Source organism: Pan paniscus, chromosome 20, assembly GCF_029289425.2.
Source record: "Pan paniscus chromosome 20, NHGRI_mPanPan1-v2.0_pri, whole genome shotgun sequence".
Taxonomy (NCBI): Eukaryota; Metazoa; Chordata; class Mammalia; order Primates; family Hominidae; genus Pan; species Pan paniscus.
In genome coordinates this window covers 22,499,686-22,524,167 of record NC_073269.2, presented here as the reverse complement: position 1 = coordinate 22,524,167, position 24,482 = coordinate 22,499,686, and the positions used below count along the sequence as shown (strand labels likewise).

General features: G+C 51.0%; 1 protein-coding gene across 4 annotated transcripts in view; it reads left to right on the top strand.

The window, feature by feature from the left end:
• The window catches only part of UNC13A (unc-13 homolog A), an 86,857-nt gene that overhangs the window by 34,505 nt on the left and 27,870 nt on the right, over positions 1-24,482 (top strand). For 3 of the 4 annotated variants that reach the window (XM_034945489.3, XM_034945495.3, XM_055103782.2), the window contains exons 12-30: positions 1,093-1,139; positions 4,170-4,248; positions 4,773-4,844; positions 5,105-5,324; positions 6,313-6,540; positions 7,699-7,840; positions 7,967-8,136; positions 10,843-10,958; positions 12,278-12,441; positions 13,172-13,322; positions 13,925-13,993; positions 14,308-14,397; positions 14,616-14,750; positions 17,423-17,556; positions 20,390-20,475; positions 20,675-20,801; positions 22,826-22,922; positions 23,289-23,432; positions 24,254-24,337. In XM_034945489.3, coding sequence (XP_034801380.2) covers positions 1,093-1,139; positions 4,170-4,248; positions 4,773-4,844; positions 5,105-5,324; positions 6,313-6,540; positions 7,699-7,840; positions 7,967-8,136; positions 10,843-10,958; positions 12,278-12,441; positions 13,172-13,322; positions 13,925-13,993; positions 14,308-14,397; positions 14,616-14,750; positions 17,423-17,556; positions 20,390-20,475; positions 20,675-20,801; positions 22,826-22,922; positions 23,289-23,432; positions 24,254-24,337 — 2,355 coding nt within the window. The remainder of the gene's footprint in view (positions 1-1,092; positions 1,140-4,169; positions 4,249-4,772; positions 4,845-5,104; positions 5,325-6,312; positions 6,541-7,698; positions 7,841-7,966; positions 8,137-10,842; positions 10,959-12,277; positions 12,442-13,171; positions 13,323-13,924; positions 13,994-14,307; positions 14,398-14,615; positions 14,751-17,422; positions 17,557-20,389; positions 20,476-20,674; positions 20,802-22,825; positions 22,923-23,288; positions 23,433-24,253; positions 24,338-24,482) is intronic. The other variant, XM_055103783.2, reaches the window with a different exon arrangement.

The following is a 24,482-nucleotide window of genomic DNA, read 5'->3' as shown; positions in this document are numbered from 1 at the left end:
CTCATGCCTGTAATCCCAGCAATTTGGGAGGTCGAGGCGGGAGGCTCACTTGCACTCAGGAGTTTGAGACCAGCCTGGGCAACGTAGTGAGACCTCATCTCTAAAAGAAAAAAATAAAAAATATTTCAGAGCCGGATGCAGTGGCTCACGCCTGTAATCCCAGCACTTTGGGAGGCAGAGGTGGGTGGATCACCTGAGGTCAGGAGTTCGAGACCAGCCTGGCCAACATAGTAAAACCCCACCTCTACTAAAAATACAAAAAATTAATTGGGTGTGGTGGTGGGCACCTGTAATCCCAGCTACTAGGAAGGCTGAGGCAGGAGAATGGCTTGAACCCAGGAGGTGGAGGTTGCAGTGAGCTGAGATTGCGCCACTGCACTCCAGCCTGGGCAAAAAAGGGGAAACTCCGTCTCAAACAAACAAACAAACAAAATATATATATATATTTATTTCAGGAGCTGAGTGTGGTGGCTTGTGTGTGTGGTCCCAGCTACTCAGGAGGCTGAAGCAGGAAGATCACATGAGGCCAGGAGTTCAAGACCAGTCTGGGCAATATAGCAAGACCCCGTCTTTAAAAAAACCAAACACCCCCTCAATATTTCAGAACAGAAGAGTGCTGCCTGTGTTACTCATAGGACCCCCACCCCATGTTAACCCTTTAGTTACAAGATGGAGGGAAGGTAGGGGCTGTGGACCCCGCATCTATGCTGAGACCTGAATGATAAATAGAGGCTGGTTAGCTGCAGAAGGTGGGAAGAGGTACAAGCTGAAGTCACAACTCCTGGAAAGAGCCCGAGGCAAGAGAGCAGATGAACAAGTGAGACTATAGGGGGTTTAGGGAATAATCAATGAAGAGACTGAGGTCCATTGAGGTGGCTGAAAGAGAAGAGCTTCTTTCTCCCCCAGCCCATCTTACAGATGGACAAACTAAGGCCCAGAGATAGCCACGGAGCTTCCTAAAATCACTCAGCCAGGACTAGGACCCAGGCCATCTGACTCCCAGCCCAGAGGGGAGTCAGAAGTGGGTGTGGAGCCTGCTCTGGGGAGGGGAGGGACAGCCACACTGACCATATCTGTCTGTCTGTCCTGCAGGCCCGGGGAGAAGGAGAGATGTCTAAATCCCTATGGTTCAAAGGCGGGTAAGTAATGAAACTGTGAGCGGTGGGAGGAAGATTTGAACCCCAAGCCCAAGGCTGGTTTGCGCCTGAGCCTCAGCCCAGAGAGGAGGAGGAGGGGTTCCATTTAGACAGGGGACAGATTGAGCTTGGGCAAAATACGTCACTTTCATAAGGCACACAACCATACGCAGACACAAAAGACAGTAATCTTTGGCGATAGGGCGGGGTGCGGTGGCTCATGCCTGTAATCCTAGCACTTTGGGAGGCCGAGGCGGGAGGATCATTTGAGGTGAGGAGTTCGAAACCAGCCTGGCCAACATGGTGAAACCCTGTCTCTACTAAAAATACAAAAATTAGCTGGGCATGGTGGCAGGCGCCTGTAATCCCAGCTACTTGGGATGCTGAGGCAAGATAATTACTTGAACCCGAGAAGCAGAGGTTGTAGTGAGCTGAGATTGCATCACTGCACTCCAGCCTGGGAGACAGAGCGGGACACTGTCTCAAAAATAAACAAACAAATAAAGAAATAAATGTAAGATAAAGCAGACACTATTAGGAACTAGACATTATTGGGAAATGTACACTATATATTTGTAATCCTGGAGTAAAATTTTTGCGTTGATTCTATTTTTAAATCTCTTTGATTATTGCTACAGTTGTGGGCTGTTTAATTAAAGATAGTTGTTTAGACTTCAGTGGAGCATGTGGTCATGTCTAACCTCTTATGTTATGGATTTTCAGGTTAGAGGATGCACAAGATATTTTAAAAATATGCTCAGGTTTTAAAATAGCAGCACGATAGTGACCTTCCTTGTACGTCCTTGGCAAACAGGCAGGGAGACAGCAGCTGGGACTCCTAAATAAATGAGCAGGTGCCCTAGCTAGAGAGCCTTGGATGCGGGGCCTGAAATGGGGATTCCTGTGCACGTGACTTATGAAGGATGTGCTCTCGGGAGAAACCTGTCAGACAAGCGGAGGCTGCCGAGAAAAGATGTGGTTTAGGAGTCTCTAAGCCTCAGTTGGCTCCTGCAGAAAGCTTTGTAGGTTGAATAGCCCTGCAGGGCTTGTCTGGAGTCATTGGCTGCAGGCACCTAACTCACTGGCCAGTGAAAACCTTTTCGGGGCCAGGCGTGGTGGCTCACGCCTATAATCCCAACACTTTGGGAGGCTGAAGCAGGTGGATCGCCTGACGTCAGGAGTTCAAGACCAGCCTGGCCAACATGGCAAAATCCCGTCTCTACTAAAAAATACAAAAATTAGCCAGGTGTGGTGGTGCATGCTTGTAATCCCAGCTATTTGGGAGGCTGAGGCAGGAGAATCACTTGAGGCTAGGAGTTCAAGACCAGCCTGGGCAACATAGAGAGATCCCCATCTCTACAAAATTTTTTTTTTAAATTAGCTATGTGTGGGCCGGGTGCAGTGGCTCATGCCTGTAATCCCAGCACTTTGGGAGGCCGAGGCGGTTGATCACCTGAGGTCAGGAGTTTGAGACCAGCCTGGTCAACATGGTGAAACCCCATATCTACGAAAAATACAGAAAATTAGCCAGGTGTCGTGGTGCGCACCTGTAATCCCAGCTACTTGGGAGGCTGAGATAGGAGAATTGCTTGAACCCAGGAGGCAGAGGTTTCAGTGAGCCAAGATCATACCATTGCATTCCAGCCTGGGCGACAGAGTGAGACTCCATCTCAAAAAAAAAAAAAAAAAAAATTAGCTGGGTGTGGCAGTGTACACCTATGGTCCCAGCTACTCAGGAGGCTGAGGTGGGAGGATTGCTGTAGCCCAGGAGGTGGAGGCTACAGTGAGTTGTGATTGTGCCACTGCACTCCAGCCTGGGTGACAGAGTGAGATCTTGTTTCGAAAGATGGCTGGGCATGGTGGCTCACGCCTGTAATCTCAGCACTTTGGGAGGCCAAGGTGGGCGGATCGCCTGAGGTCAGGAGTTCGAGACCAGCCTGGCCAACATGGTGAAAGCTTGTTTCTACTAAAAATACAAAAATTAGCCAGGCATTGTGGTGGGCACCTGTAATCCCAGCTACCTGGGGAGCTGAGGCAGGAGAATTGCTTAAACCTGGGAGGCAGAGGTTGCAATGAGCCAAGAAAGGTTTCATCTATATTTTATTTTATTTTTGATACAGAGTCTTGCTCTGTCACCCAGGCTGGATTGCAGTGGCGTGATCTCGACTCACTGCAACCTCTGCCTCCTGGTTCAAGCAATTATCCTGCTTCAACCTCCTGAGTAGCTGGGACTACAGGCATGCACCACCATGCCTGGCTAATTTTTGTATTTTTAGTAGAGACGGGGTTTCACCATGTTGGTCAGGCTGGTCTCGAACTCCTAACTTCAGGTGATCCGCCCGCCTCGGCCTCCCAAAGTGTTGGGATTATTACAGGCGTAAGCCACCACTCCTGGCCTCATTTATATTTTAGTATATTATTTAGATTTGCCTTAATTCACGTTTTCATTCAAGGTGGGCAATTACATCATCTCCCCATTTTTCAGATGAGGAGGTTGAGGCCTGGTGTCTCCATTTCTTAGGACTGCTATCACAAAGTACCACAGACGGGTAGCTTAAAACGACAGCAATGTATTCTCTCACAGTTCTGGAGGCCAGAAGTCTGAAATCAAGGCATTGGTAGAGCCACGCTCCCTCTGAAATCTGTAGAAGAGAATTCCTCCCCTGCCTCTTCTAGCTTCTAGTTTGCTTGAATTCCTTGGCCCCCGAGTATTGGTTTGTAGATACGTCGCTCTCTGCCTCTGCTGTCACAGAGCCACCTTCTCCCCATGTATCTCTTCTTCTAAGGACACCAGTCAGATTAGATTAAGTGTCTACCCTACTCCAGTATGACCTTAACTAATTACATCTGTGACAACTCCGTTTCCAAATAAGGTCACCTTCTGAGGTAGTGGGGGTTAGGGCATCAGCGTATCTTTTTTTTGAGGGACCCAATTCAACCCCTTAACACCTGGGGGAGGTTGAATGTTCTCCCCAGGGCTCTATGTGAGGAATAGGGACATCTGGGCCCTCAGTGTCCCTCTGTGTCTTTCAGCCCAGGGGGCGGTCTCATCATCATCGACAGCATGCCAGACATCCGCAAGAGGAAACCTATCCCACTCGTGAGCGACTTGGTAAGCACCCTCGCCCTTTACTCCCTGAGCAGAGCAGGCCTGCTATAAGCAGTGCACAACCTGTGGAACTGCCCATGGTCAACCCGGGGTTGGGGGCCAGCTAGGCATTCTCTGAGACTAAGGTGGTCTGATTTCTACCCCCATGTGCTGCGTGGACACTTCAGGCCATGGTGAGTGATGGCGACATGGGCCTCTTGGGATCTTCTCCCCAAACTCCCCCACTGGGATCTTCTAACAGGCCCCCAATTCATGGATTATGGGGGAACCTTGCCATGTCCCACTGTGTTGGATGCTGTGAGTCAGGGGTGCGGGGCTGCTCACTTTCCAGGGTCCCTTCTAACTCAAAGCCTCTGTCACCTCCTAATTCTTTGTTGGGTCTGGCCCGGATGCTGTCGGTGACCTGTTTCCAACTTGCGGTTGTGGCTCCAAAATGTGGCTGCTGGCCCCATCCGTGGCTGTGAACTCTCCTGGTGGTGATCTCATGGATGTCAACCCCCCGACTCCCTCTTCTGTGACCTCCCCAGTCCCTGGTCCAGTCCAGGAAAGCGGGCATCACCTCGGCCTTGGCCTCCAGCACGTTGAACAACGAGGAGCTGGTGCGTGGGGCACCTCTTTTTCCCTGGGTCAGGGATGGACTGGGCTAGGAGCTTCTGGAATTGTCCAAGCCTCTGTGGGTCCCCGGGAAGAGGAAGGGTGTGTGTGTGACACAGACTGGCAGAAGGCAGCGTGGATTCCGACAGCGTGGAGGCAGGGGAGGGCCTGGGACTTTACCGCGCTCAGTGATGGGGCGGAATGGGGCAGGACAGGGACAGCGCCAGGTTAGACGCCCCCAACCGCACCCCATCCCTCCCTGCAGAAAAACCACGTTTACAAGAAGACCTTGCAAGCCTTAATCTACCCCATCTCGTGCACGACGCCGCACAACTTCGAAGTGTGGACGGCCACCACGCCCACCTACTGCTACGAGTGCGAGGGGCTGCTGTGGGGCATCGCGAGGCAGGGCATGCGCTGCACCGAGTGCGGTGTCAAGTGCCACGAGAAGTGCCAGGACCTGCTCAACGCCGACTGCCTGCAGCGTGAGCGCAGGGCCTGAGCGCAGGGCCACGGGTTGGCGTGGGGAGCCCCGGGGCCTGCATGGCGGGGAAAGGCTGAAGGGCAAGGCGATGGGTGGGGCACCATGGGGCGGGGCAAGGGGCGGGGCGTCGCGAGGCAGGGGAGGGACTCGCTGAAAGGGAGGGGTGGGGTTAAAGGCGCAGGACTCCCTGGTGGAAGGGCTAGGGGGTCGAGGGGTGGGGAAAGAAGCTGTGAGGGTGTCAGAGAGGGGTGGGGCAGGGCTCAGGGACTAGCTAGGTTGTGCAAAGGACGGGCTTAGTGAGAAGAGGCAGCTCCCCTGGATAAAATGGGTTAGCTAGGGGTAGCTCTGAGAGGAAGAGGGGCTCAGAGAGTGAAGGGGTTCAGACTGCGAGAGGACTGTGGAGGGGGGGATTGGAAGGGGGAGGGGACTCAGAGGAGGTGGGACCAAGAGAAAGGGAGGGGTCTGAGAGAAGGAAGGGGCTCAGGAATGTGGAGGGGACTCGCAGGGGTGGAGATCAGAGACGGGGAGGGGATTCAGAGGAGTGGTGCTCAGAGAGGCAGCGGGACTCAGAGGGGTGGGACTCAGAGAGGGGGCGGAGATTCAGAGGGGTGGGACTCAGAGGGGTGGGACTCAGAGAGGGGGCGGAGATTCAGAGGGGTGGGACGCAGAGGGGGGCGGGGACTCAGAGGGGTGGGGCTTAGGGAAGAGGCCTTAGAGGGGTGGGGCTCCAAAAACCTGTGGGGACTCCAAGGGGTGCGCGGCAGAGAAGGGCAGGACGCAGGGACATGGCGACTCAGAGGAGCATGGCTCCGAGAGGAGGTGGAAGGGTGAAGGGTCTGGGTGGGGGGTACAGAAAGCAGGTAGGAAACCGGCTTCAGGGGGTGACACCTGAGTCCCCCCGGTTGATGAGTGGGGGCGGGGCTCTCGCCTTGGTGAGGGGCCACTATGCAGGGCGCGCAGGGGTCAGCGCCGGCCTCTGGCATCCTCAGGGGCTGCGGAGAAGAGCTCCAAGCACGGGGCGGAGGACCGGACACAGAACATCATCATGGTGCTCAAGGACCGCATGAAGATCCGGGAGCGCAACAAGCCCGAGATCTTCGAGCTCATCCAGGAGATCTTCGCGGTGACCAAGACGGCGCACACGCAGCAGATGAAGGCGGTCAAGCAGAGCGTGCTGGACGGCACGTCCAAGTGGTCCGCCAAGATCAGCATCACCGGTGAGGGGGCGGGCGTGGGCCGCCACAGGGCCCCTCCTTCTCCACCCTCTGAGACCTGTCTCATGCCCTGTCCCATGGCCTGGTCCCTCTCCTTTGCAGCGCGCACTCACTCGGTCGGGTGCATTCCATCTCATCTCCGTGTGTGCACGCATATGGGGGGACATGCGTGCCTCCAAACGCCTGTTCATGGCACTGTATCTGGGTGCGTCTTGGATGGTGCCCTCCAGAATGAGACTCCAAGAAGAGGAATTGAGGGTGCATGGTTTATCTGGAAAGTGACCCCAGAAAGTCCTGGTGAGGGGCAAGGACTTGAGACAGGGATAGAAGGAGTCCTGAAGGAGATGCCGTTGAGCAGACAATGCTGTGGGCAAGGGGCTCAGCCCATCCTGGGGCCACTGGGGACAATGTCGAGCATGCAGCTCAGTGTGGCTCCACTTAGGGGCGAGGATACTGGCATTTCTCCACACCCAGCCTCATGTGGGTTTCCCCATAAACAGACCTGAGGATGAGGATTTCAGGTTATGTGGGTTATCCAGGAAGTGACCCCAGGACGGAGCTGGGGTGGTGAGTCAGGGAGGGAAGGAACCCTGCAGGGGGCACCAACGAGCAGGAGATCTCGGGGGGCAATGGGTTCTTGTAAGTGTCTGACCTCAGGGAGTTCACACCTGAGAGAGGTTCTACCCATGCGCAAGGCAGCTGGGGCACCTTCCCATCCTTCATGGTTTGGGGACTCCTTCCCAGCACTTTGGGAGGCTGAGGCTGAGGCAGGCGGATCACCTGAGGTCAGGAATTCGAGACCGACCTGGCCAACATGGTGAAACCCCATCTCTACTAAAAATGCAAAACGATTGGCCGGATGGGGTGGCACGTGCGGGTAATCCCAGCTACTTGGGAGGCTGAGGCAGGAGAATTGCTTGAACCCGGGAGGCGGAGGTTGCACTCCAGCCTGGGCGACGAGCAAAACTCTGTCTCAAAAACAAACAAACAAACAAACAAACACACAAAAAAACCTCTCTGGCAAGCCCAGCGTGCCCTGCCATTGCTCTCCAGCCATGCTGCAGATGTCCCAATTATCAGCCTGCAGCGTGTGGCAGTGACTGTCCCTAGCATGCCTCGCTTCTTGAGTGCACACCTGTGTATGCCCTCTGTGTCTTCCAGTGGTCTGCGCCCAGGGCTTGCAGGCAAAGGACAAGACAGGATCCAGTGACCCCTATGTCACCGTCCAGGTCGGGAAGACCAAGAAACGGACAAAAACCATCTATGGGAACCTCAACCCGGTGTGGGAGGAGAATTTCCACTTGTAAGTGCCTGGCTGGGTCCCTGGCCCCATGTGGGGCACCCTGCTGGGGCAGCCAAAAGAGGGCTCCAAGGACAGGACTCACACTGGCTGCCTGACCCCCGCCTCTGCCTCCTCCTCCCGCCACAGTGAATGTCACAATTCCTCCGACCGCATCAAGGTGCGCGTCTGGGACGAGGATGACGACATCAAATCCCGCGTGAAACAGAGGTTCAAGAGGGAATCTGACGATTTCCTAGGGCAGACGATCATTGAGGTGCGGACGCTCAGCGGCGAGATGGACGTGTGGTACAACCTGGGTGAGAGAAGCTGGGTTCTGAAGCGGGTGGGGACGGGTCCCAGGGATCCAGCCAGAGCATGGAGCCCATGAAGAGCAGAGAGATATGTTCTCAGGAGGAGTTTGGTCGAGGAGCATAATCTGATGGGGGAGGCAGGGTCTAGGAGCCCAGTTTGATGGGAGCAGGAAGCACCCAGGCCAGGAGGGTGAGCAGAGCCCAGGAACCTCTTAGTTCAGCTTAGGAGGGAGGGTGGGGACAGAATCTCCATGTTCCAGTCTAATGGGGGAGGCAAGAAGCAAGAACTGGGAATCCTAGTCTGAGGGGAGAGACAGAGACCTAGGAACTAAATCTAAGAAAGAAGATTGAGCTTTAAGAATCCAGGCTGGGGCCAGGTATGGTGGCTCACGCCTGTAATCCCAGCACTTTGGGAAGCTGAGGCAGGCAGATCACATGAGGTCAGGAGTTCGAGACCAGCCTGGCTAACATGGTGAAACCCCATCTCCACTAAAAATACAAAAATTAGCCAGGCATGGTGGTGGGTGCCTGTAATCCCAGCTACTTGGGAGGCTGAGGCAGGAGAATCGCTTGAACCCAGGAAGCGGACGTTGCAGTGAGCTGAGACTGCGCCACTGCACTCCAGCCTAGGCAACAAGAGCAAAACTCCCACTCAAAAAAAAAAAAAAAGAATCCAGGCTAGGGGCGCCGGGCAGTGGCTCACATCTGTAATCCTATCACTATGGGAGGCTGAGGCAGGCCAATCACTTGAGTCCAGGAGTTCAAGACCAGCCTGGGCAACATAGTGAAACCCCATCTCTATAAAAGATACAAAAATTAGCTAGGCGGGGTGACACTCACCTGTGGTCCCACCTACTCTGGAGGCTAAGGTGGGAGGATCACCTGAGCCTGACAGGTAAAGGCTGCAGTGAGCTGTGATCACACTGCTGCACTCCAGCCCAGGGAACAGAGTGAGACCCTTTCTCAAAAAACAAATATGGCCGGGTGCAATGTCTCACGCCTATAATCCCAACAGTTTGGGACGGCTGAGGCAGGCAGATCACTTGAGGTCAGGAGTTTGAGACCAGATTGTCCAACATGGCGAGATCAAGCCACTGCACTCCAGCCTGGGCAACAAAGGAAGACTCCGTCTCAAAAAAAAAAGAAAAGAAAAGAAAAAGAAAAAAAAAATGGAATCCAGGCTGGGCATGGTGGCTCCCACCTGTTATCCCAACATATTGGTTGGGTGGCTGAGCTGGGAGGGTCACTTGAGCCCAGGAGTTCGAGACCAGCCTGGGCAACATAACAAGGCCTTTGTCTCCATTAAAAAAAAAAAAATAGCTGGGTGTGGTGATGCGTGCCTGTAGTCCCAGCCACTTGGGAGGCTGAGGTGGAAGCATCATTTGTACCTGGGAGGTTGAAGCTGCAGTGAGCTATGATCATGCCACTGCACTCCAGCCTGGGCGATAGAGTGAGACTCTGTGTCCCCCCGGCCCCCCACCACAAGAAAAGAATCCAGTCTAAAGAGGGAGGTATTGTTTGGGAATCCTAATCTGAGATGGCTGCTACAGATCAAAGAACCCTGTGTAAGGAAGTTGAGTAGAATCTGGGGAGTCCAATCTAATGGAGGAAGCAGGGTGTATGAGCCTAATCTGAGGGGGTAGAAAGGACCCAGCCTGAGAGAGGTGAGCAGAGCCCGGAAACCTCTTAGATTGGAGGACATCTAGATATCCCATTCTGATGGGGGAGGTGGGAGACAAGACCGGGGGTCCTAGTCTGAGGAGAGAGGCACAGACCCAGGAACAGTGTCTAAGAGGTGTAGTCTCCGGGGAGCATGATCTGATGGGGGAGGCAGGGCCTGGGAGCTCAGACTGGGAAAGAAGTGGGGCCTAGGGCTGCTAGTCTAAGGAGGGAGGCACATAGCCAGGAACTTAATCTGAGTGAAGAAGCAAGGTCTGGGATCCCTGTTTGAAGGAAGAGACAGGGCTTAAGGAATTCTAGCCTAAGCAGGGAGACTCAAGCCTAGGGAGCCAATCAGAAGACAGACACCAAAGCCTTAGTTTCCAGAAGTCTGGGAGGACTACAGAATCGTGCATCTATTAAAAATTGCCTTGGGAGGCCGAGGCGGGCGGATCACCTGAGGTCAGGAGTTCGAGACCAGCCTAGCCAACATGGTGAAACCCCGTCTCCACTAAAAATACAAAATTAGGTGGGTGTGATGGCACATGCCTGTAGTCCCAGCTACTCGGGAGGCTGAGGCAAGACAATTGCTTGAACTCAGGAGGTGGAGATTGCAGTGAGCCAAGATTGCGCCACTGCACTCTAACCTGGACCACAGATCTCAAAAAATAAAATAAAATAAAATAAATTTGCCCATGGCTGGCCGGGCGCGGTGACTCACGCCTGTAATTCCAGCACTTTGGGAGGCTAAGGCAGGTGGATCACCTGAGGTAAGGAGTTCGAGACCAGCCTGGCCAACATGGTGAAACCCCGTCTCTACTAAAAGTATAAAAATTAGCTGGGCACAGTGGCAGGCACCTGTAATTCCAGCTAGTTGGGAGGCTGAGACAGGAGAATCGCTTGAACCCAGGAGGTGGAGGTTGCAGTGAGCCGAGATCGTGCCACTGCACTCCAGCCTGGGTGACAAGAGCAAGACTCCCTCTTAAAAAAAAAAAAAATTGCCCACTGCTATAGTGGGAAGTTCTGACACTGTCTTCTTTTTCTGCCCTGCAGACAAGCGAACTGACAAATCTGCCGTGTCGGGTGCCATCCGGCTCCACATCAGTGTGGAGATCAAAGGCGAGGAGAAGGTGGCCCCGTACCATGTCCAGTACACCTGTCTGCATGAGGTAAGGGTCATTGCTCGGCCCCTCCCATGCCACTTCCACTCACCATTCCTGCCTGCCCAGCTCTTCCTCTTTCTGGCCACACCATCCACACTCTCCTGGCCCTCTGAGACTGCCCGCCATGCCATTCCCTTTACCTGGAAAACTCCTCCCTATCCATCAAAGTCCAGATTCAGGGTCGCCTCCTCTGGGAAGCCCACCTTGGCCTCCAGGTTGACTCTCACTACTCATCATCAGGTTCTTCCTTCTATTCCAGCCCTAACCACTCAGGATTGGGCCGTTTGTGTCTGGGTATGTCTCTTCCAGCTGCCTGGGTTTCCTGGAAAGAACTCTTATCCCCAGGAACTAGTTTGTTGAATGAATGCTGGTGAATGAATGAATGTTTGAACAGATGAATGAGTGATGAGTAGATAAAAGGATGGATGGAGAGATGGGTGAGTACATGGATGGATAGATGGAGAGTTGGTGGGTAGATTCGTGGCTAGATGGATGATGGATGGATGGACAGATGGATGGATATATGATTGAACTATTGAAAGTATAGATGTATGGATGGGTGAATTTGGGGGTAATTGTTAGATGATGGATGAGTATAGATGAATGATGGATGGATAACTTGATGAGTGGATAGATAGATTGCTGGATAGATGATTGACTGGGTGGATAGATGAAATGTTGGATGAGCAGATTAAGTTGTATTGGATGGGATGGATGGAAGTGTGGTTGAGTTATTAGAAGGAAGATTGAGTAGATAGGTGAAATTGTTGATAGTCAGATGGGTAGATAGGTAGATGGATGGATGGATGGATGGATGGATAGGCAGATGGACAAATGGATGAATGGGTGGGTGGATGAATGGAAGGATGTGTGGTTGAACTATTGCAAGTATTGATAAGTGGGTTCATAATTTCTGAATATTTAGATGGATGGTTGTGACTGGCTGGTGGACAGATGAAAAATAGATGGATGGTTGGATAAATTGATGGGTGGATGGATGGTTGGTTGTATGAAAGAATGAATGATTGGGTAGGTGGATTAAGTTGCGGATCAATGTATGGGATGGATGGATGGATGGATGGATGGATGGATGGATGGATGGATGGACGGATGGATGTGTGGTTGAATTACTGAAAGGTTGGAAGAGTGGATGGGTGAAATTTGGGGTAGTTAGGTGGGTGGGTGTGTGGATGGATAAAAGAGTAGATGAATGAATTAATGAATAAACAGGCAGATGGATGATGTAAGCTGCCCCAGACCCTGGGACCTCTGACCCCCGGCGACCCCTTGCACTCTCCATGACACTTTCTCTCCCATGGTGGCAGAACCTGTTCCACTTCGTGACCGACGTGCAGAACAATGGGGTCGTGAAGATCCCAGATGCCAAGGGTGACGATGCCTGGAAGGTTTACTACGATGAGACAGCCCAGGAGATTGTGGACGAGTTTGCCATGCGCTACGGCGTCGAGTCCATCTACCAAGCCATGACGTGAGACTGCAGGCTGGGGTGCAGGAAACAAGAGGGAGGTCACCAAGTGGGCACTGGCAGGTCTGGGGTGGGAGGGATTCTCAGGGGGAAGACCCAGAGAGGAAGTGGGCGTGGTGGTGGTGGGTTCCGTAATTCCCCTGGAGATCAGGAGAGCTCTGTGATTGACACCTGGAGTGACATGGAAGAGAGGGAAGACTTAGAAGCAGAGATAGAGGCTGGGCACGGTGGCTCAAGCCTGTAATCCCAGCATTTTAGGAGGCTGAGGTGGGCGGATCACTCCAGGTCCAGGAGTTCAAGACCAGCCTGGCCAACATGGTGAAACCCCGTCTCTACTAAAAATACAAAAGTTATCCAGGTGTGGTGGCTTGGGCCTGTAATCCCAGCTACTCGGGAAGTTAGAGTGGGAGAATTGCTTGAACCTGGGGGGCAGAGGTTGCAGTGAGCCGAGATTGCGCCACTAAACTCCAGCCTGGGTGACAGAGTGAGACTCCATCTCAAAAAAAAAAAAAAAGAAAGAAAGAAAAAAAGAAGCAGAATTAGAGCAACTCAAATGGATATAAAGATGGAGGGGAGAGGAGATGCAGAGACCCAAAGGACAGAATCAGGCAGGGGATGGTTTAGGAGGTGACAGAGACCCACTCACAGATGCTATCTTGGAGGCATTCTAGGGGGGATCTTGGTCCATCCTGGCTGGACCCCTCTCCTAGTGCCTCCTGCTCCCTCTCTCCAGCCACTTTGCCTGCCTCTCCTCCAAGTATATGTGCCCAGGGGTGCCTGCCGTCATGAGCACCCTGCTCGCCAACATCAATGCCTACTACGCACACACCACCGCCTCCACCAACGTGTCTGCCTCCGACCGCTTCGCCGCCTCCAACTTTGGGGTCAGTCCTGGGGACTGGGATTGGAGAATGAGGGAGAGCCCAACTTTATGCCGGTCAGATCTGATGTGACTTCTGGGTCCCCAGTCTAGACCTGATTGCTGTGTGACTTTCCACCAGTCACTTCCCGTCTCTGAGCCTCCATTTATTCCTCTGTAGAATGCTATAGAATGGCGGCCGGGTGCAGTGGCTTATGCCTGTAATCCCAGCACTTTGGGAGGCCGAGGCTGGAGAATCACTTGAGGCCAGGAGTTCGAGACCAGCCTGGCCAACACGGTGAAAACCCGTCTCTTCTAAAAATCCAAAAGAAAATTAGCCGGGTATGGTGGCCTGTGCCTGTAGTCCCAGCCACTTGGGAGGCTGAGGCAGGAGAATTGCTTGAGCCTGGGAGTCGGAGGTTGCAGTGAGCTGAGACTGCACCACTACACTCCAGCCTGGGCAACAGAGCAAGACTCTGTCTCAAAACAAAAAAAAAAATGCCATAGAATGGAAATGGACATTATGAGGGTGGTGGATGAGGTATACTTACTGTACAGTAGGCGCTCAGCCACTATGGCGGCCATGTCCTGCCTCCATCCATCCTCCCTCCTCCCCTTCCTCCTCAGAAAGAGCGCTTCGTGAAACTCCTGGACCAGCTGCATAACTCCCTGCGGATTGACCTCTCCATGTACCGGGTAGGAAGTGTGTGCATGAGAATTTGCTCACCCCATGCACATGTGTGTGCCTGGAGGGGAAAGCTACCAGCAGGTGTGTGCATGGGAGGACCCATCTTTGCATGTACAATGTGTTCCTCCAGCATGTGTGCACCTGCATGGGCACTACCTGCCGTAATGTGCTTGGTGCATCCAAGCAGATCCCCAGTTGCTTCGAGGTGCTCTGATCAACCCCCAGCCTGAAACCGGGGAGCCTTTGTATCCCCCTGAAAAGCAGTCTCCCATCCTCCCCGAGCCTTCTTCCATAACCCTACTTCTCTTCCTGCTCCCAACAGAATAACTTCCCAGCCAGCAGCCCGGAGAGACTCCAGGACCTCAAATCCACTGTGGACCTTCTCACCAGCATCACCTTCTTTCGGATGAAGGTAGGAAAGGATCCAGTTGCCTTTGCTCTCCAAGGAGGGTTCTCTAGGATCCCCAGCTCCCAGGACAAGTGACATTCCTCCTGGAGAGTGGCAGCCTTTCTCAGTAACCTTTTCCCTTCATACCACTTCATTTCCTTAAACCCAAAATGACTCGCAGTCACTTCCTGGGGACCTCCTGTCACAGCTGTGGCCACCTATGCCTCTCTCCCTCCCTTCAGGTACAAGAACTCCAGAGCCCGCCCCGAGCCAGCCAGGTGGTAAAGGACTGTGTGAAAGCCTGCCTTAATTCTACCTACGAGTACATCTTCAACAACTGCCATGAACTCTACAGCCGGGAGTACCAGACAGACCCGGTGAGACTCCAGATGGGTCAGAAGGGAACAGTGATGCCAACTAGACACAGGCTTAAGTCCCAGCCCTGCCGCTTCCCGAGGGATTTAACTCTTCTGAATCTCAGTATCTTCTTCTATAAAATGGGGTCATTAACCCACATCTCAGGATTAGGGAGAAGAGTTCATGAGCTGTAAGTTTAGATAAAATATAGTCGGCACTCAGTACATTTGGTTGCGTAGTTAAGTTTGGCATAAAAAAATTTTTTTTTTTTTTGAGATGAAGTTTCACTCTTGCTTCCCAGGCTGGAGTGCAGTGGTGTGATCTCAGCTCACTGCAACCTCTGCCTCCCAGGTTTAAATGATTCTCCTGCCTCAGACTCCCGCGTAGCTGGGATTACAGGTGCCCACCACCACACCTAGTTAATTTTTTGTATTTTTAGTAAAAACGGGGTTTCACCATGTTGGCCAGGCTGGTCTCGAACTCCTTGACCTCAGGTGATCCACCTGCCTCGGCCTCCCAAAGTACTGAGATTATAGGCGTGAGCCACCACTCCCAGCCTGGCATAAAAATTTATGTCTGGCATACAGTCACTGTTCAGTAAATGTTGAGTTGAATTGAATTTATTTATTTATTTTGAGATGGGGTCTTGCTCTGTTGCCCAGGCTGGAGTGCAGTGATGCAATCATGGCTCACCATGATTGCATCACTGCAGCCTCGACCTCCCAGGCTCAAGTGATCCTCCCACCTCAGCCTCCCAAGTAGCTGAGACTATAGGCACGCACCACCATGGCAGGCTAGTTTTTGTATTTTTGTAGAGATGGCATCTCACTATGTTGCCCAGGCTGATCTCCTGGGCTCAAGCGATCCTCCTGCCTCAGCCTCCCAAAGTGCTGGGATTATAGGCATGAGCCACCACCTGTAAGGAGCTTATAGCCTATTATGAAGGAAAGATGTACAAACTGGAAATTTACAAACAGGGATGGTTAGTATTGAGATAGTGGGATCTCAGGAGGCTGTGGGAGCTGGAGGCAGCCCCTACCCAGGTTCTGATAGGATATAACACATAAGCTGTGTTCAGTTCAATTTGATTTCATTCTGTTCCTTTACATTCAGTTGGCTAGAGTTGGAATCAGTCTCACTCTCATTTGAATTGAGTTGAGGTGAACTGGATTAAATTAGATTGTTTAGTTCAACCATAATCAGTTTAGTTATATTTATTTCTATTTGGTTGACTTAAGTTAAAATTGTTCTTGACGGCCGGGCATGGTGGCTCACGCCTGTAATCCCAGCACTTTGAGAGGCCGAGGTGGGCGGATCATGAGGTCAGGAGATCGAGACCATCCTGGCTAACACAGTGAAACCCCGTCTCTACTAAAAATACCAAAAAATTAGCCGGGCACGGTGGCGGGCGCCTGTAGTCCCAGATACTTGGGAGGCTGAGGCAGGAGAATGGTGTGAACCTGGGAGGCAGAGCTTGCAGTGAGCTGAGATCGCATCACTGCACTCCAGCCTGGGTGACAGAGCGAGACCCTGTCTCATTAAAAAAAAAAAAATTGTTCTTGACAAATTAGTGAGCCAGGCTGAGGTCAGTGGCTCACACCTGTAATGTCAGCACTTTAGGAGGCTGAGGCAGGAGGATCCCTTGAGGCCAGGAGCTCAAGACCAGTTTGGGCAACATAATGAGACCCTATCTTTGCAAAATATACAAAAATTAGCCAGGTGTGGTGGCGCACCTGTAGTCCTGGCTACTTTGGAGGCTGAGGTGGGAGGATCACTTGAGCCAGGAGTTCGAGTCTATGGTGAGCCATGATTGCACCACTGCACTCCAGCCTGGGTGACAGAATGAGACTCTGTCTCTTGAAAGAAAAAAAAAAATAGAGAGAAGAACAAGTTGGTTGATTGCATTGAGTTTTATTGAGTACAAATTCATTCATTTCCATTTAGTTCATTTACATTCAAGTCAAGTTGTTCTCAACTGGGTTAAATTGTCTTGAGTTACGATGAACTGGGTTGTTGGATTAGATGCAATTGATTTCAGTTGAATTGGGTTGAATTGGGCTAATTTCAGCTGATTATATTCATTTCCATTGATTAACAAAAGTTGGGTTGAATTGCCCTGAGTATGTTCAGTTGGGTTTAGATAGGTAGAATCGGATTGGGTTGACTTGGGTAGAGTTGAGTTCCAGTCGATTTATTTCCATTATTTTGATTTGGGTTGATGTTGATCTTGGACAAGTTGATTAGGTTCAATCCAATGGAATTCATTTGAGTTTAATTCAATCCAGTTAGGTTGAATTGCACTCCATTCAGTGTAATTGGCCCAAGTTCAGTTCCATTGATTTAACTCGGAGGAAGAACTTACTTCCGTTAAGCTAAGTGGGCTTAATTTGCATTCATTTCATTTCCATTTGGTTTAGTGGAGCTGGGTTTGTTCAACTAAATTTGGTTTCATTTATTTCCATTCAGTTTTAGAGTGGAGTCTAAAAATCTTAAGCTTTATCAAGCTGCATTGACATGAGCTCTGTTTGGGCCAGTTTATGAGTTCAATTCCTCTCTATATAGATTTCTTACCTGAACCATACACATGATGATGGGACGCATTCCTCTAAAACCTCTTGTTCTTCAGTAATAAACTGACTGAGGCACCAACCTCTGGACCCCCTATAACCGAGGTCTCCACTGTCCATTTCAGGCCAAGAAGGGGGAAGTTCCCCCAGAGGAACAGGGGCCCAGCATCAAGAACCTCGACTTCTGGTCCAAGCTGATTACACTCATAGTGTCCATCATTGAGGAAGACAAGAATTCCTACACTCCCTGCCTCAACCAGTGAGTTGTGTATCTGTGTAGTTAATTATCTGGGTGTCATCCTGTGTATGTATACAACTTTGTGTCTTGTGTGTCAAGATGATTTTGTCTAATTACACAAATGTGCACCTAGGGGTAATTGTGGGTCTGATTATACCTGTGTGAAATTCAAATATGGGTATAATTTGCAAACATAAACATAAAATTGTGTGTATGTTCACAATCACTGGTATAATCAGACATGTATTTTGTATGTATTCATTTGCATGCATAACTGTGTGTACATATGTGTATAATTTTTTATGTGTATGTAGGTTAATTAATAATAGTATTGCTCAAGTATTACTATGTGCTACCCTAATACATATCATACATTTAAATTGCATTATATCTTATATGTATGGATGTAAGTAATTTTGTATATTGTTGTGGTCAGTGGATTTTGGGTTTAATTTGTATACGTGTAACATCGTTGAATGCAATTCAACGTACAATACTGTACAATATACAATATTGTGTATTGTGTATGAATATGGGCACAGTTTTCATTTGTGGATTTATATGTCTGTAGAATTTTCATCTGTGTTAGCTGAATGAGCTACTGTGTTCTATTTCTCTGCCAGATGAGTGCTAGAGAGGACTCTAGCTTTGGGGCGTTAACATATCCTGGTTAGGGAATTAAGATCAGGGATTTGGATGGATTGAAGGGTGGGTGGATGAATGGATGGATTAATAAACAGATGGGGTCAGGCACGGTGGCTCACGCCTGTAATCCCAGCACTTTGGGAGGCCAAGATGGGTGGATCATTTGAGGTCAGGAGTTTGAGACCAGCCTGGCCAACATGGTGAAACCCTATCTTTACTAAAAATACAAAAATTGGCCACGCGCGGTGGCTCACCCCTGTAATCCCAGCACTTTGGGAGGCCGAGGCAGGCGGATCACGAGGTCAGATGGAGACCATCCTGGCTAACATGGTGAAACCTTGTCTCTACTAAAAATACAAAAATTAGCCGGGAGTGGTGGTGGGCGCCTGTAGTCCCAGCTACTCGGGAGGCTGAGGCAGGAGAATGGCGTGAACCCAGGAGGTGGAGCTTGCAGTGAGCCGAGATTGGCCACTGCACTCCAGCCTGGGCAACAGAGTGAGGCTTCGTCTCAAAAAAAACAAAAAAACAAACAAAAATTAACCGGGCGTGGTGGTACACGTCTGTAATCCCAGCTAGTGGGAGACTGAGGCAGGAAAATTGCTTGAACCCAGGAGGCAGAGGTTGCAGTGAGTTGAGATTGTGCCACTGCACTCCAGCCTGGGGTGACAGAGCGAGACTCCGTCTCTAAATAAATAAGTAAATAACAGATGGACAGATAGATTGGTAGAAGGATGACTGTGTGGATAAAGGAACGGATGGGCCAGGTGTGGCAGCTCACGCTTGTAATCCCAGCACTTTGGGAGGCCGAGGCGGGAGGATCACCTGAGGTCAGGAGTTTGAGACCAGCCTGGCCAACATGGCAAAACCCCATCTCTACTAAAAATATAAAAAATTAGCCGGGCATAGTGGCTTGCGCCTGTAATCCCAGCTACTTGGGAGGCTGAGGCACGAGAATAATTTGAGCCCGGGTGGTGGAGGTTGCAGTGAGCTGAAATCGCACCACTGCACTCCAGCCTGGGTGACAGAGTGAGACTCCATCTCTAAATAAAAAAAAAAAAAAGGAATGGATGGATGGGTGGACAGATGGATGGGTAAATGGATGGGTGGATAGCTGCATAAGTGAGTAAATAAATGGATAGAGGGATGGATGGATAGGTGGATGGATGAATAGATAGATGGGTCATTTAATGGATGGGTGGATAGTTGTATGAGTGGGCGAATGAATGGATGGAAGGACAGATAAATAGGTGGATGATGGAAGGAAGGATGGATGGATGGATGAACAGATAGATGGGTAGGTGGCTGGATGGACAGTTGGATGAATGGGTGGAGGGATAGATGGATGAACAGGTAGATGAGTGGTTGAGTGGATGGATGAATAGTTGGATGAATGAGCGAATGAATGGATGGAGGGATGGATGGATGGATGAATAGATAGATGGATAGGTGAACGGATGGGTGGATAGTTGCATAATTAGGTGAATGAATGGAAAGAGGGATGGATGGATGGATGGGTGGATAGATGAATAGATAGATGGGTAGGTGGATGGATGGATAGTTGGATGAATGGGTAGAGGGATAGATGGATGAACAGATAGATGGGTGGTTGAGTGGATGGATGAATAGTTGGATGAATGAGTGAATGAGTGGATGGAGGGATGGATGGATAAATAGATAGATGGATAGGTGAATGAATGGGTGGATAGTTGCATAAGTAGGTGAATGAATGGATAGAGGGATGGATGGATGGGTGGATGGATGAATAGATAGATGGGTAGGTGGAGGGATAGATAGTTGCATGAGTGGGTGAATGAATTGATGAAGGGATGGTTGGATGGGTGGATAATGGGTGGATGGATGAATAGATAGATGGGTACATGGATGGGTGGACAGTTGCATGAGTGGGTGAATGAATGGATGGAAGGATGGATGAATGGATGGAGGAATAGATCAATGAGTTGTTGAATGTATGGGTGGATAGTTGCATGAGTGGATGAATGAATGAATGGAGGGACAAATGGATGAGTGGGTGGAGGCTCAAAGGGAAGCAAAGCCTTAGTGCAGAGTCAGTCAGCAGTGGCTATGAGGGAACCTGAACCCAAATCCCTCTACCCTACCCTACACTCCTCTGTGGGGCAGGGAAGGACAAAGCAGCCCATCCCATCTGCCTTCTGCCTGCCAAAGTTGTATACTTCCATGACTTTGCCAGGTTTCCCCAGGAGCTGAATGTGGGTAAAATCAGCGCTGAAGTAATGTGGAATCTGTTTGCCCAAGACATGAAGTACGCCATGGAGGGTGAGTTTCCCACCCCAGTGTTCCCCAGCCTGGCCACACCAGGTGGCTGTACCTCTGTGTCCCCTCCAAGGCTGTGAGCGCCCTGTAATACCCTCATGCCTGAGTTGGAAATCAGTGATGGCCAGAGTAGGCAGCCTCTCTGCCGAGACAGAAGGTGGCAGACCCTTCCAGCTGTGCCATCCTCTTTGTCCCTGGCCAGAGCACGACAAGCATCGTTTATGCAAGAGTGCCGACTACATGAACCTCCACTTCAAGGTGAAATGGCTCTACAATGAGTATGTGACGGAACTTCCCGCCTTCAAGGACCGCGTGCCTGAGTACCCTGCGTAAGTCCCCTGCCCCAGGCCCAACCCAAGCCAGAACTGTAGCACTGACAGCTAGAAGGAAAGCCAGAGAGGAAGACTGACCTACTTAGGGTTACCTGGGCATCAGGGGCATGGGTGGGGCTTGAATCCAGTGTTCTCCACTCTCAGCCATTGAGCAGTTGACTCCTACAGCCCAGAAAATTCATAGTCAACAGCAACACGAACCATGTGACTTTCTCATTTTATCCTTTTGACAATTCTATGAGTTAAGGTGGGATCATTTTAATTCCTATTTTGCGGAGGAGAAATTGGAGAGTTAAAGATGCCAAATGTCCAGGCATGGTGGCACATGCCTGTAGCCCCAGCAATCTGGGAGACTGAGGCAGGACTTGCTTGAGCCCAGGAGTTTGAGACCAGCCTGGACAAGATAGTCAGATCCCATCTGTAAAATTAATGAATGGGTCAGGCACAGTGGCTTGTGCCTGTAATCCCAGGACTTTGGGAGGCCGAAGTGGGCAGATCACCTGAGGTCAGGAGTTCGAGACCAGCATAGCCAATAGGGCGAAACCCCAGCTCTACAAAAATACAAAAATTGGCCGGGCGCAGTGGCTCATGCCTGTAATCTCAGCACTTTGGGAGGCCAAGGTGGGTGGATCACCAGAGGTCAGGAGTTTGAGACCAGCCTGGCCAACATGGTGAGACCCTGTCTCTACTAAAAATACAAAAATTAGCCAGGTGTGGTGGCAGGTGCCTGTAATCCCAGCTACTTGGGAGGCTGAGGCAGGAGAATTGCTTGAACCCAGGAGGCGGAGGTTGCAGTGAGCCGAGATTGCACCACTGGATTCCAGCTGGGGCAACAAAGTGAGACTCCATCTCAAAAACAAAGGAAAAAATTATCCGGGTGTGATGGCATACACCTGTAGTCCCAGCTACTCGGGAGGCCGAAGCAGGAGGATCGCTTGAACTCAGGAGGCAGAGGTTGCAGTAAGCGGAAATCGTGTCACTGCACTCCAGCCTGGGCGACAGAGTGAGACTTCATTTCAAAAGATAAATAAATATAAAAACAAAATGAATGAGTGAATAAATGCCACATTCCTTGCCCACGGTGACTCCCAGTACATGACAGACCCGAGATTTGAACTCGGGACATCTGACTCCTGGGCTGTGTGTTGGAGGATAGTACGGTGCCGCTGGTTCCTGAGAATTGTGGTGTCGTTCTCTGCTCCCAGCAGCACAGGAGGATGGCTAGTCTTCTGTTGTACAAGAAATGAAAGCTCTGGCTGGATGTGGTGGCTCATTCCTGTAATCCCAACATTTTGGGAGGCCAAGGTGGGAGGATCACTTGAGGCCAGGAGTTCAAGGCCTGCCTGGGCAACATAGGGAAATCCTGTCTGTACAAAGAAGACAAAAAAAAAATTAGCTGGGCATGGTGGCATGTGCCTGTAGTGCCAGCTATCTGGGAAGCTGAGGTGGGAGGATTGCTTGAACCCAGCAGGTCAAGGCTGCAGTGAGCTATGATCGCACCACTGCACTTTAGCCTGGGCAACAGAACAAGACCCAGGAAGGAAGGAAGGAAGGAAGGAAGGGAGGGAGGGAGGGAGGGAGGGAGGGAGGAAGGAAGGAAAGGAGGGAGGGAGGGAGGGAGGGAGGAAACAAGAGCTCAGAGGATAAACCCACTTGCCATGGGCAGTTTATCTGAAGAAGGAAGGAAGGAAGGAAGGAGGGAGGGAGGGAGGGAAGGATGGACGGAGGACTCAGAGAGGACTCAGAGAATAAACCCACTTGCCATGGGCAGCTTATCTGAACTAGGATTCCCACAGGCCTGGGCCCTGTTGTAAAAGAGGCCACTCAATCTATTTCATGAGCAAAGTAACTGAGATTCAGTGCAGGAGGCAAGCAGAGGAGCAGCCACTCAAGGCTGCAGGGTGAGCTCCAGGCAGAGTAGGAGCAGCCATAGCTCCACTCGTTAGTGGGTCAGAACCAGGCAGCGCAGAGGTTGAGGAGGACAAGAGGTGGCAGAGCCCCACCCCGGCTCTTCATTCCAGATGGTTTGAACCCTTCGTCATCCAGTGGCTGGATGAGAATGAGGAGGTGTCCCGGGATTTCCTGCACGGTGCCCTGGAGCGAGACAAGAAGGATGGGGTAAGAAGGCCAACCTACAACCAAGTTCCTAGTCTTCCCATTGGGGTTCAATTTAGGTGGAAATTTGCCCTTGAGATGAGGCCAGTCTCTGGTAGGTGTCCGCCATCTTTGTCTTGCTCATGGTTTTTAAAATCTTTTGTTCATTCATCAACTACAAAATGTGAGTTCCATCAAGCCGGACACCTCCAGGCACCCCATGGCTTCTGCGTCCACCTCTAGAGTTGACTCTAAGTCTACCTCGCCCTCTGTCCATCTCACCCTGGGGAAATTGGTCTCTGGCTCTCCGCATGGAGAGTGGGAGAGTTGGGCTCTAGGGATTCTCTGGTGCTGATCTCCTCCTTCCTCTTGGCCTCCTTCCCCCTGCAGTTCCAGCAGACCTCGGAGCATGCCCTATTCTCCTGCTCCGTGGTGGACGTCTTCTCCCAACTCAACCAGAGCTTTGAAATCATCAAGAAACTCGAGTGTCCCGACCCTCAGATCGTGGGGCACTACATGAGGCGCTTTGCCAAGGTGTGGGAGAGTGGGTAGGGTTGGGGCTAGGGGACAGGGTCAGGGTTAGGGAATTGAAGTCTGAGTTGGAGATGGGCTAAGGTTGAGGTTGAGGTTGGAGTTGGTGATGTCATTGAGGTTGGGATTGAAGTTGGAGTTTGGGTTGAGGTTGGAGTTGAAGTTTGGGTTGAGGTTGAGGTTGAGATGAGGTTGGAGTTGAGGTCTGAATGGAGGTTGGAGTTGGGGTTAGGGTTTAAATTGAGATTGGAGTTGAGATTGGGGTTGGAGTTGAGGTGTAGGGTAAGGTTGGAGTTGAGGTGTGGGTTGAGATCAGGGTTGGAATTGAGGTCATTAGTGCGAGTTGGCAATGCTGTTTGGTTGGAGTTTGAGGCTGGGTTGGGTCTTGATTTGGAATTGAGATTGGAGTGAGTGCTGAGATTGATGCACAATTTGAGTGAGTCTTGGGGTGAGTTTGAGGGTTGGGATCATTGGGGTTGAGGTTTGATTCATTGGCATTAGGCTGTGTTGATCTTGGGAATTACAAGTAGGAATTGGCTTTTGATTTGAGATCAGGTCATCTTGTGGTTGAGGCTGGGTTAATATGATGCTTGGTTGCTCTGAAAAAGAGCTGGGTCTACATAAAATGATCATCTTCATCGAGCGGTATCTCCTCTAGGTCTTGATGGTCATCTTGAGTGGAGAATTTGCCTAGCCCAAGGGCCCATCTTAGGTCCTAATAGGGTTTGGGTTCATCACTGATCTCACTAGTGGCCTTGATGGGACGACTGGCGCCTGCCTTGGTCCCAGCCTCTCCTCTCACCCACACTCTGTGTCTTCCCCAGACCATCAGTAATGTGCTCCTCCAGTACGCAGACATCATCTCCAAGGACTTTGCCTCCTACTGCTCCAAGGAGAAGGAGAAAGTGGTGACCTGAGGGGGCCCCTGACCTATCTCCCTCCTCAGCCCCATTCAGCATCCCCAGGACTCCCTTCTCCCCAGGGCCCTGACACCTGGGGCTATGTATGTCCACCTGTGTGTGATCTGACTGGATTGTCTGTGTGTTTAGAGGT